The following is a 13,515-nucleotide window of genomic DNA, read 5'->3' on the forward strand; positions in this document are numbered from 1 at the left end:
CTGTTCTTCTAGGTGTGACCGAGCATTACCGTATATCAAGAAGAGAAAGTCATCAGCATACACTAGAACATCAATCCCAACATTGTTCTGCATCAAAACTCATCAATGGTCATGCACCAGGCCTGAGGACCAATCACAGAGCCTTGAGACAACCTCTCTTTCTATCTCTGTATATACAGTTCTTACAATTACTTTCCTTTTCTTAAAATACTGTCTAAAGACAGAAAACATTTTTGTTGAACATTCCGTGACTCTTAGCCTAGACAGGATCCCCTCCCACCACAGCCTATCAAATGCACCACGAAAATAGACAAATATACCCAGCACATACTGCCCATTGTACTCTTGCACATACTTTGCCATCTGGCATCTTCTGTTGATTTCCCTTTCCTGTAACCAAATTGGTTACAAGAAGACAACATTCTTTGCTCATATCTAATCACAGAAATGTTGAGAATAAAGCGAGATATGAAACCGTGAAGAGAGGCCAAGAGGAACAGTTAACAAAGAGAGAAGACTGTAGTTGGAAGAATGGAGTGAAACTCTACAACAAGATATGGATGGTAATAAAAAGATGCTGTATGGTATGGTGAGGAATAGAAGAGATAGCGAGCAGAGCAAATACTTGATGGATAAGAATGAGAACCTAATAACCAAGGATAAAGAGATAAGAGAAACATGGAAGTATTTTGAAATCTGTTGAACATGCAGGACAGCCAGCAAAAGGGACAAAGGCAGGTTGATCATAAAAGAGGGGATGAAAGAGAAGATAGGGAGAGAGACTAGACAGATTGACATGGAATGACGTAGTGCAGGCATGGAAATACACCAAGACAGGTAAGTCTACTGGTATAGATAAGATAAATGGAGAGATGAAGGCTACAGGCAAGACAGGGATAGCAAGGACATACACTGTTCTGCAAGATCTGGGATGAAACGTGCCAAAGGGCTAGAAAGAAGGTTTGGTCATCCCGTTGTTCAAGAAGGGGAACAGGAAGAAAGAAGTGTTCAAATTATAGAGGGATCACACTGACATCACATGTGAGTAAGCTGTATGAAAGAGTGTTAGAGCAGAAGATAAGAGGAACGATTGAAAACAGGATGGCTGAGGAACAGTATGGCTTTGGGCCTGGCAGATCAACTGTGGATCTAATTTTCTGCATCACGCAACTGATGGAAAAATGTTATGAACACAATAAAGAATTATGGATGACATTTTTGGACATTAAGAAAGAGTTTGATGCCATGAATAAAGAGAAAGTGTGGGAGGTTTTGAGAAACTTGCGGATAGAGGAACATCTCATGGAGAGAATTGAGAATATGTACATCAACACAGCGAACAAAGTGAGAACAGTGATGGGGTTGATGGAGAGCTTCAAAATAACATCAGGTTTGAGGCAAGGAGGCATTCTGTCACCACTACTGTTCATAGCTGTCATGAATGATGTGCAATGTACAGTGGTGGAACAACCTGGACAAGACCAGATCATGCTTTTTGCAGATGACCTTTGCATATGCGGAGAGAGCAGGGAACAAGTGCAATGGCAAGTTGATATGTGGGGTAGTATGTCCAATGAATTTGGACTGGTTCTAAAGAGGAGTGGTGAGCCTGATGGATATATTACAATGGTAGGGAAAGAGCTAAAAATGGTTAACAACTTGAAATATCTAGGAAGCACCATTACAAAGACTGGAGTGATAGATGAAGAAATAAGTAGAAGGATACAAGCGGGTGGGAATTTCTATAGGCAGACAAGAGATCTGATTTGGAACAGGAACATACCACTGAAGTGTAAGGCGGCTATATATCAGACCTATTACATACCAATCGTGACATATGCATCTGAAACTTGGACTATGAGGAAAAAGGATGAAAGCAGAATGCAGGGGGCAGAAATGTGATTTGTGAGGAGCATAGCCAGAAAGACCAGATGCAACAAAATCAAGAATGATGTGATTAGGGAGAGAATTCATGTACAAAAACTCCAGAATGCGATTGAAAGGTCCCTTTTGAAATGGTTTGGACATGTCAAGAGGACAAAAGACCATGGGGGAGACCAAGGATGAGATAGCAGGACATGATAAAGACCATGTCCATTAATAGGGGAGGAAAGTGGAGCAAAATCAATGACGTATAGAAGTACACGGACAGGGCATGGTGGCGAGGCTTCACATGTTGATCTATGGAATAGCGGAATGATGACTGATGATGAATACCTGACAGAATTTAGTAAAAACTTACCTCCACATATGGAACTCCCATTAATCTGAGAAGTTGTTTACAATCATCATTGTGCTGTTTAGTTACTTTTACGAGTCTGCGGCTGAATTTATTTATATCTTCATCAATTCCTTAAAAAAAAAAAAAAAAAAAAAAAAAAAAAAAATCTATAAGATCTCCAAATCCAATATTAACTATTTCTAATAGCAATTCTAACTAAGCAGTTCAGTTATCAATATTTGTAATAGTTTTGAAAGAAAATCAATAATCATATGCTACTATATTATTTTAGTTTCATCAGTAGTTTCCAAAATGTAAGGCAGCTCCACCTGGGAAAAGGAATACCTTTTCCTGGAAGTGCTAAAAATTCATTCTGATTATTATTACATATTTTTTGTTATGCAAGTGAATTAATTAAATGAAATGAACCAATCAGCACCATAGGAAATAAACATTAACACTGACAGGAGGATGGTTACGTTTTTTTGAGCTCAGTCAAAAGGTAAAGTCAAAATGGGTAAGCTTTTTGACTTCTTTCTATGCCTAAATTTTTTTAAAAGTTACAACTGCAGATATTTTATACACTAAACAGAATTTGAGTATTTTGGAATGCACTTATGAAAGTACACAATGCTAGTTAATATCATCTTTCTTTCTTCTGAAGCTGGCAATTCTGAAGGGTGCAAAATTTATAAAATAAAATAAAACAGAAAAAAAAGTATATAAAGAAGGATTGTCTATCGGGGCCCCATCTCATCAGGAACCACAAAGCCAAAGTGAATGAAAAATTATGAGATATAATTCTTAGAATATGAAATATAATTAAAATAATGCATTAAAACTACCTTGATAGAAACGATGTGTGTGCATTACACACATGCAGAAGTAAACTCCTTCAACACAATGTATCTGCAGGCACAACTATTTTTTTGGCTCACACATACCTCATAGTTAAAACTGAACATAAAAAAAAAGGCATTCTGATGGTATAGTAAATAAAGAGGAAATACCAGTACATGGGAATTCAATCTATCAATTTAAGGCAAAATTCTTTCATTGTGATTTATGAAACATGATTAAACTGGTAATAGGTCCTATTCTCACACATTTGATCACATTTATTTATTTTGAAACAATTGTATAAGTTTTCCTGTTATTTTTATATTCTGCAAAGTTAAACTGTATGACTGGGGGAGGGATGTTGGTTTCTCTGTCTCCCAAATAGGACAATTATGGTGATTAACCTTGCCACTAATATGACACATCGTTTCATCACCAAACATTAGACTGTCAAGAGAGAAGATTCTGTTTTCAATATTTTCATTAAATTCATGACAAAGTCATGAATTTAATGAAAATGATCCCACATGATAGTGACAGTCCTCTTCTGGCAACATTTTACTACACTTGAATCTTGTAAGGTTGCTTGTGCAATTTCACTCCAAGAATTTTGTGCACTGTTGCTTTAGCAGCACAGAGTTCCAAAGATTAGTGATTTTCACCTTAGTGATTTTTGTGGACTTTGCTCAAAAGCTTCCTTGACAGATACTACTGTCTTCTTGTCTAATCTAGGCCTTCCAGTTCGTGGCTTATCATTAATGGAACCAGTTGCTTTAAACTTCATCCAGTTTGAATTTCTATGCAGTGCTTCCTTTGTGTAATGTGTCATAAATTTCCTTCTAACTATTGATATGGACTCAAACTCTGCTAGTCAGAGGACAGAATTTACTTCCTCTTCTATTGAAGTAATCTCTTGTAGAGCATATAATAACTGAAAAAAAACCATGACTAGGATAAATTAAACAATTATTTTTGAGCATCAAAAATTAGAATAAATTACCTTACCAATGTATTTTACAGATTGTTTTTACCTCATATAGAAACTAAGATATTACAGTTTTAACTGCACAAGGATTTTATTGAAACGACATAAACTGGACATGTTTTTAACATATGTACATTTGACTCTTGATATTTTAAGGAGTCCTTATGTGCTGTAATGTAATAACTAGATCGTATGTATAGCTTAGCTTAATTTTCAGCACTCACCTCATAGTAATCCGCTTAGCACTCACCGCATAGTAATCCTATAACCACTATGTATGTGGTTTTACCACATACATAGTGGTTATAGGATTCTAATACTTTACAGGGATTATGGGTTTAAAATTAAGTTATGGGCTGTAGAAAAATTTTTAAGAAAGGAAAGTGCACCTTCCATGGTTGCCTAATTAAATTAAATTAAATGAAGAGAAAAAAAAGAAAGGAAAATATAAGCTAATAATCGCGCACGAGCGACTTTCGAGTTTCCTCGTCTTCAGTTAGCTATAGTGGAGGGGGGGGGAAGAGAGCGCGCTTGCGTTATATACGGGTTGGGTTCCCGAAATGCATTTCAGTGCACGGGAAACTTGATACGTGCTAAATTCCAAATGGGGGAGAAATTGGCGGGAATCTTTTTGTTTAACACGTTGAGTGATGTATGCCGCTTAAACCATTCAATGACGAGGGCTTCGTTTTCAAGGATTTTGTAGCTAGAATTTAATTTAATTACTGTGATGGCTGAATCGATGAGTGGGTTGTGATTTTGAGATTGGACGTGTTGTGTTAGTTCTGTACTTGCTGAATTAGTTTTGAAGCTATTAAAGTGGTAGTATGCACGCGTGTTAGAAATTTTTGATGTCACGAATTTTGCTGTTGTACTGCCTCTGTAACATGCTTGGCAATCTGATTGGCATCTGATCAAATATATAATGTTGTTGTAATCTTGTGTCTCGTACTCGTGGGTTGTCTTGTATGAATTGAATTTGGAACTTAATTTGTTATTCGATGTGAATATTAATTTGATATCTGTATTTTTAAAAATCTGTTGAAGTCTCCTAGCGTATTGTTGATGATATGGGAGCGCAATAAGGGGTTTGTGTGTCTTATTCTTGTTCACGTGGTTAATAATTTTGTTTGGGTTATTAGTTTTATTATGAACTTTGGTGATGGTTTCTTTTATTAGTTGTGGTGGGTATTTTCTGTCGATGAATTTTTTGGTGAGGTATTGTAATTCTATAGATAGGTCTGTTTGTGTGTGGCTATATTTTACAGCGTTGTATATCTGGTTGTATAGAACTGCTTTTTTGATGTATAGAGGGTGGTGTGAGTGGTAATGTAAGAATTTACCTGTATGTGTGTTTTTTCTGTATATTTTGGTGCCTAAAGATGTGTTTATTTTGTATACAGTGAGGTTTAGAAAATTAATTTTATTATCGTTTTCTATTTCAAGGGTGAATTTGAGTCTTTCATGTGTTGTGTTAAAGGTGTTCAGTAAAGTATCGATGGTGGTTCTGTTGCCTATTAAGAGGACGTCATCTGCATACCTCATGTATAGTTTAATTCCTGGGGGAAAGGGTTGGAGAATTTTTTCTTCGATAGATGCGAGGTAGATCTCGGATAAAGGGGCAGAGATACCGAGGCCCATGGGAAGTCGAAAATTTGTTCGTAGACGTTATTTTGGAATTTAAATTGTTTGGCGTCAAGTAACAGTGATGCGAGTTCTAAAATATCATTAATGTTTAAGTCGGTACGTTTTGTTAATGTGTCGTCTTTGATTAATAGATCTTTAAGGGCCAGTAGCATGGATTCGATGTGTACGTTTGTGTATAGGGAGACGACGTCGAAGGACGCGAGAATATCGTTTTCAGATATGGTTATGGAAGTTATATATTCGTGTGCTTGTTTAGTGTTGTAGACCCTGAACCGAGAAAATCTCATTAAAGGTGAAATGATTTTGACCAGGAATATGGATAGGTTAGCATAGGCGGACTGTTTATAAGAAACGATGGGTCTTAAAGGATAATCTTGTTTATGGAGTTTGACTATTCCAAAAATGTGTGGGAGAATGTTATTGCGTATGCCTATTTGCTGGAGGGTGTGTAAATTAATTTGTTTGTTGGCTCTGAGTCTTCTTAGGATCCCATCAAGTTTATTTTTAAGTTTGTTAATATTAAACGTGTTGCAAGTTCTGTATGTTGTTGAATCTGATAAGATGTGTAGCATTTTCTTTGTATATGTGTTTTTGTCCATGATTGCGATGGTATCCCCTTTGTCTGCCTTTTGTATTATAATGTTCGGGGTTTTCATGAAGTCTCGTATGTGGATTAATTGTTGTTGGGGAATGTTAGGTTTACTGGTTAATTGGGAGTTAAAAACAGCGTTAGTTTCATGTATGATTCGATATTTATCTGTGTGGTTATCAAGTTTGGTTTGAATTTCTATCATGGCGTCTTTAACTGGGTAGTTGTTGCTGTTAATGGCGAAATTGAATCCGTATTCTAGACTGGCAAGTTCGTTAGGGGAAAATGTTTGTGTGGAGATGTTAACAACTGAGTTTGTGGGGAGTTTTTTGTGTCTCCTAGTGAGTGTATCCCATTTCTTGGAGTGCTTTTGGGTAATCTGATTTAAAGTTGCTTGAATTCGTGTGTTGTTCTGTTGTACGTAATCGTACCAAGTCGTGGGGGTTAGTTCTCTTTTAAGTTTGAATTTAAGGGTATGTATTTGATCTAAAAGGAGATATTTTTCTCTGTATCTTTTCCGTAATTCGGCTTTAATTATGGCAATGGAGGTTTTGTGTATGATAAAAGGGCATTTTTTAACAGTGTTTTTGGTGCAGATACGAGCGAAATTGGGGATTATGTCATATGTAAGACATTTCTTTAAGAATGTGATGTGGAGTTTGTCTGAAAAGTATTTAACTAATAGTTTTGTGAAATGGAGTTTCCTATCGTGCAGATCTGAATGCATTGGGGAAAAGTGGAAATGATAGGCGTGCGGAAGAGGTGTAATATATAGTTAAAGGATTTGTGTTAAATTGACTCTTCATATTTTAAGGAGTCCTTATGTGCTGTAATGTAATAACTAGATCGTATGTATAGCTTAGCTTAATTTTCAGCACTCACCTCATAGTAATCCGCTTAGCTGGTGGAGGGTTTTACCACATACATAGTGGTTATAGGATTCTAATACTTTACAGGGATTATGGGTTTAAAATTAAGTTATGGGCTGTAGAAAAATTTTTAAGAAAGGAAAGTGCACCTTCCATGGTTGCCTAATTAAATTAAATTAAATGAAGAGAAAAAAAAGAAAGGAAAATATAAGCTAATAATCACGCACGAGCGACTTTCGAGTTTCCTCGTCTTCAGTTAGCTATAGTGGAGGGAAGGGGGGAAGAGAGCGCGCTTGCGTTATATACGGGTTGGGTTCCCGAAATGCATTTCAGTGCACGTGGAAACTTGATACGTGCTAAATTCCAAATGGGGGAGAAATTGGCGGGAATCTTTTTGTTTAACACGTTGAGTGATGTATGCCGCTTAAACCATTCAATGACGAGGGCTTCGTTTTCAAGGATTTTGTAGCTAGAATTTAATTTAATTACTGTGATGGCTGAATCGATGAGTGGGTTGTGATTTTGAGATTGGACGTGTTGTGTTAGTTCTGTACTTGCTGAATTAGTTTTGAAGCTATTAAAATGGCAGTATGCACACGTGTTGGAAATTTTTGATGTCCTGAATTTTGCTGTTGTACTGCCTATGTAACATGCTTGGCAACCTGATTGGCATCTGATCAAATATATAATGTTGTTGTAATCTTGTGTCTCGTACTCGTGGGTTGTCTTGTATGAATTGAATTTGGAACTTAATTTGTTATACGATGTGAATATTAATTTGATATCTGTATTTTTAAAAATCTGTTGAAGTCTCCTAGCGTATTGTTGATGATATGGGAGCGCGATAAGGGGTTTGTGTGTCTTATTCTTGTTCACGTGGTTGATAATTTTGTTTGGGTTATTAGTTTTATTATGAACTTTGGTGATGGTTTCTTTTATTAGTTGTGGTGGGTATTTTCTGTCGATGAATTTTTTGGTGAGGTATTGTAATTCTATAGATAGGTCTGTTTGTGTGTGGCTATATTTTACAGCGTTGTATATCTGGTTGTATAGAACTGCTTTTTTGATGTATAGAGGGTGGTGTGAGTGGTAATGTAAGAATTTACCTGTATGTGTGTTTTTTCTGTATATTTTGGTGCCTAAAGATGTGTTTATTTTGTATACAATGAGGTTTAGAAAATTAATTTTATTATCGTTTTCTATTTCGAGGGTGAATTTGAGTCTTTCATGTGTTGTGTTAAAGGTGTTCAGTAAAGTATCGATGGTGGTTCTGTTGCCTATTAAGAGGACGTCATCTGCATACCTCATGTATAGTTTAAAATTAAAGTAAAATAAGTAAAATAAAATTAATTTTCTAAACCTCACTGTATACAAAATAAACACATCTTTAGGCACCAAAATATACAGAAAAAACACACATACAGGTAAATTCTTACATTACCACTCACACCACCCTCTATACATCAAAAAAGCAGTTCTATACAACCAGATATACAACGCTGTAAAATATAGCCACACACAAACAGACCTATCTATAGAATTACAATACCTCACCAAAAAATTCATCGACAGAAAATACCCACTGCAACTAATAAAAGAAACCATCACCAAAGTTCATAATAAAACTAATAACCGAAACAAAATTATTAACCACGTGAACAAGAATAAGACACACAAACCCCTTATCGCGCTCCCATATCATCAACAATACGCTAGGAGACTTCAACAGATTTTTAAAAATACAGATATCAAATTAATATTCACATCGTATAACAAATTAAGTTCCAAATTCAATTCATACAAGACAACCCACGAGTACGAGACACAAGATTACAACAACATTATATATTTGATCAGATGCCAATCAGATTGCCAAGCATGTTACATAGGCAGTACAACAGCAAAATTCGGGACATTAAAAATTTCCAACACGCGTGCATACTACCACTTTAATAGCTTCAAAACTAATTCAGCAAGTACAGAACTAACACAACACGTCCAATCTCAAAATCACAACCCACTCATCGATTCAGCCATCACAGTAATTAAATTAAATTCTAGCTACAAAATCCTTGAAAACGAAGCGCTCGTCATTGAATGGTTTAAGCGCCATACATCACTCAACGTGTTAAACAAAAAGATTCCCGCCAATTTCTCCCCCATTTGGAATTTAGCACGTATCAAGTTTCCACGTGCACTGAAATGCATTTCGGGAACCCAACCCGTATATAACGCAAGCGCGCTCTCTTCCCCCCCCCCACTATAGCTAACTGAAGACGAGGAAACTCGAAAGTCGTTCGTGCGCGATTATTAGCTTATATTTTCCTTTCTTTTTTTTCTCTTCATTTAATTTAATTTAATTAGGCAACCATGGAAGGTGCACTTTCCTTTCTTAAAAATTTTTCTACAGCCCATAACTTAATTTTAAACCCATAATCCCTGTAAAGTATTAGAATCCTATAACCACTATGTATGTGGTAAAACCCTCCACCAGCTAAGCGGATTACTATGAGGTGAGTGCTGAAAATTAAGCTAAGCTATACATACGATCTACATATGTACATTTATATGTTATAATGAGTTGCCAAGGAGAGAAGTCTGAAGAGAATTTTGCTGCTTCTTGTAATACAGTTCATTATAACAGTGCAAAAGATTATTCAATCCTCAACTGAACCTGCCACTCCAATCCATGTTTGAGTGATCTTCAACGAGAATGGCCATCTCTTTCTTGAACAAGCTGAATGATAAAAAGGATGACTGTAGGCTTCAGGCATTCTTTTTTTTGTTGTGCGTTATTTTATTTAAGATGCTGGCTGGATTTCCTCTTCTTTGTGCACTCTAATTCTTCATTGTTCCAACTCAGCCTCCTCCTTTTTGTTTAGTTCTGCATTGTGTGATTCCAGCCTCCACCATGTCACTTATGTTCACTTCATTAAATCCAATTATACAATCTATAACTGAATTTTGAGATTAATGGCAAGTCCATAGAAAGCATGATTGCACTCTGGCCATATATTCTGCGACACACACACACCATTCACTGTAGTCCAAATGACTTTCTCCCATGATGCTGCAATGTTGTCTGTGTATTTCTTAATACTGTTTGCCTGCCAGAACTCTCAAACCGATAGTCCTTGCCATCTATCTATGTGATCAGATGTTGCACAGTCCACCGGACATAAATAGGCTCTGAATGTCACTATCACCTCTTGGTCAATCAATTGCAACAAAAGTCATATTTGCTGTCATGAAAACCACTTGCACATTGTCATCCAGGTCTTCAATGCTAATAGGATGGCCGAGTGAACATCAAAAACAAGCAAAGTTGCTTGTTGGGATTAAGTTCCTTACAATACCTCTTGGTAAAATGAGAGAAAAAGTTTTCATATTTAGGATTTAAAATTTTAAAATTAAAAATGATGTAATTTAGAACAATGTAAATCGGAGACCTTCAGTATTTGTATTTGGGAGGCAAGCAAATTTAAAATATAACTTTATAAGTCAATTCATTATATTCTGAGTTTATTAGATAAAGAACAAATAACACATTTAGGTGTTTTTTTGGTGAAAAAGCAACTTTGGCCATATTGTACCTATCTATTAGTATTATGTTACATTAAACATATTTAGTAACTGAAGTCTTGTTAAAAACAATTTCCCAAATACCCCACTTCCACCACAAGAGAAATCAGAGCCAAAATCAACACTTAATGGGAAAATAATACAGGAGTGGGTGTGCAGGTACATTTTATAGACTTTTTTTAAAAATATAAATTTAAGTTGCTATGGTGAACTAGGTTCAATTGTGCACCCACTGGAGGATTAAGGAACAACAGTAATGCATTAATGAAGAATCTTGAATATCTGAGTTTCTCAGTCTAAACATGCAACTATATTTAATAAACAAAAATAAACAATTACAAAAAAAATATATATATATATACAGGGTGATTCACTGCCAGTGCGACAAACTTGCAGGAGGTATAGGAGGCACAAAGACGAATCGGAATCACATAGCATTGCAGGGTCTGAAATGCCTTCATCATGCAGTAGAGGACGTTGAACAGGAGGTCGCGTGAACAGCGATCCCGCTGGAAGTCAGCATTTGCGAACTGTTTATGTTGAAGAAACCACGTAGCAAAAGTCCTCCGGAGTGGATAATCCGCAGGCTCCAATGATTGGACACATTGCAGATGGTATGAACTCATTTGTTGACAGTATCCTCCATACAGTGGATTGGGAAATACCCAATCGTTGGTCTATCGCTCGAGTACTTGTACTCGGATTGCCTTCTGCAAGACGTAGGACATTTTCCTCATTGTCTGGCGTCCTCGTTGTTCGCTCTCGATTCATGGTACCTCTCGTGAAACAACCAGTCTCACGTAAGCTTCTGTGCACACGTGCGAAAATCGTATGATGAGGAGCATGCCTGTGCGGGAAACATTCCTGGTACAAGCGCAGAGCGGTGCGCCCGTTACAGTCCGCAGCTCCATACACGAGGTGCACGTCGGCCAGTTAGTTCAACGTTTGAATACTCGTCCATCCTACTGCCTCAGGAACCGGTTCGCAAATGCTGACTTCTAGCGGGATCACTGTTCACACGACCTCCCATTCAACGTCCTCTACTGCATGACGAAGGCATTTCGGACCCTGCAATGCTATGCAATTCCGATTCGTCTTTGTGCCCCTTACACCTCCTGCAAGTTTGTCACACTGGTAGTGAATCACCCTGTATATATAGAATAAATAAAAAAGACTAGAATAAAAATATAGAATATAGAAAAAAAAAAAAACAACACAAAAGAATGGGTTTATTTTGGCTTTTCCAGATTATCATAGTCATAGTTACAGATATTGAGTTGTATCTAGTTTTGCAGGCGTTGCAAAATTATATTCTGTACAAAATATCCATAACATTTTACCTGCTTCTTCAGCCTTTTCCAAATTTTTTTGTGCCTCTTCTCTCCTTTCTTGCCTTTTATCTAACTAAACATATAAGCAGTCATAATTCAGAAATTTTATACCTGTTTCATGAATTGTACAATAATATGATTGCCATGTTTATAGAAAAATCACTATTTGATTATTTATAAATAAGATTAATATTTATATATTCCAGACTTTGATTTGAAATAAATATTAATCACATTTTATAATTAAAAAAAAAAAAAACATCAAGTTTCCTAACCAACATATTACCAATTATAAAAACTTCCTTATGAAATTTAAAACCTGATGTGAGTATATTCACATAAAAAGAATTATACTTAATGGATAATTTAATGGGAACTATTCCACATATGGAAATTGACAGTTATGTGTATATAGGCTGAGCTGGCAGCTGTTTCTAGTACCATTGTGATGCATTTTCAACATTTTCCCAACAATGGTGAAAACTAATGTGTTCATGATAATTTTTATAGATATATCTCAAATAATTCTTAGTGGAAAAAAATTAGGTACAAAATGGTGGTGTTCCTGTTGTTTTGGGGGGGGGGGAACTGTTGGCACCCAACGACACTCCAGAGATCGGCCAAGATCGTATGGGTGCAGACACAGGCCATAATGGCTCATATCTTGATATTGGTTACCATCATATGGGAAAAATGTACTATTCCATAACACAACTTTCAATGTTAGAGAGACCAATAACATCAGGTTATTCATCTGACAAAATAAATATGGGTAGATGTAATCATTTACAGCGGACCCTAATATCATAATTTGGGTTATTCATCAGGCAAATCCAGGCTATGCACTGTACTGTGATGTTTAGTTTGCATATAAGTAGTTCTTTTGTAAAATCTGATACTATGCAGTTCTCTTATATATATATATATATATATATATATATATATATTGTCCTTTTAATAATATCAGTTCCTTTTGTCTCCCTGAACTCCTAGTCGACATTATTCAATGAGGAGTGACAGCATCTATCTACTGCTCTTCCAAACTCTTTACATTAATTTCTGCAGCCTACACAAATGTTGTGTAGGTGACAGCATTTGTAGCAACATGATGTTTCTGTCTAGTGATTACATCGGCCACTGTTGACCTAAAGTGTTGCAGTTTTTATGCCATATTAGCATCTGTTTGCAATTGCATGAACAGATGCTAATATGGCATCCAATGATGATTCTCCATTGGTAGTAGCTAACATCAATGCCTTGACCTACTTCTGTATTCTGCTGACCTGCTTATCTAGAGTATATACAGCTCTCATTCCTAACATACAGATGACAAGTGTGGTTAATTTTTCATAAAAACCAGGGAGTATTTGGATATTTTTGGCAATATAGAGTACTTCACATGAAAAATTTTCAACATAAATAAAATTATTTTTGCAGTTCGCATTTATTTA

The 13,515-nt window shown here is 36.1% G+C and overlaps 1 protein-coding gene across 3 annotated transcripts in view; it reads right to left on the reverse strand.

Annotated features, from left to right (window-relative positions):
- Fen1 (Flap structure-specific endonuclease 1) overlaps positions 1-13,515 on the reverse strand; it is a 182,793-nt gene that overhangs the window by 118,103 nt on the left and 51,175 nt on the right. For all 3 annotated transcript variants that reach the window (XM_090376844.1, XM_090376843.1, XM_090376845.1), the window contains exons 4-5: positions 12,074-12,137; positions 2,243-2,352 (exon numbers count right to left, since the gene is read on the reverse strand). In XM_090376844.1, the coding sequence (XP_090232970.1) occupies positions 2,243-2,352; positions 12,074-12,137 (174 nt within the window). The remainder of the gene's footprint in view (positions 1-2,242; positions 2,353-12,073; positions 12,138-13,515) is intronic.

The sequence above is a fragment of the Mastigoproctus giganteus genome, chromosome 7 (genome assembly GCF_048544385.1).
Source record: "Mastigoproctus giganteus isolate SK-2022 chromosome 7, ASM4854438v1, whole genome shotgun sequence".
NCBI classification, from domain to species: Eukaryota; Metazoa; Arthropoda; class Arachnida; order Uropygi; family Thelyphonidae; genus Mastigoproctus; species Mastigoproctus giganteus.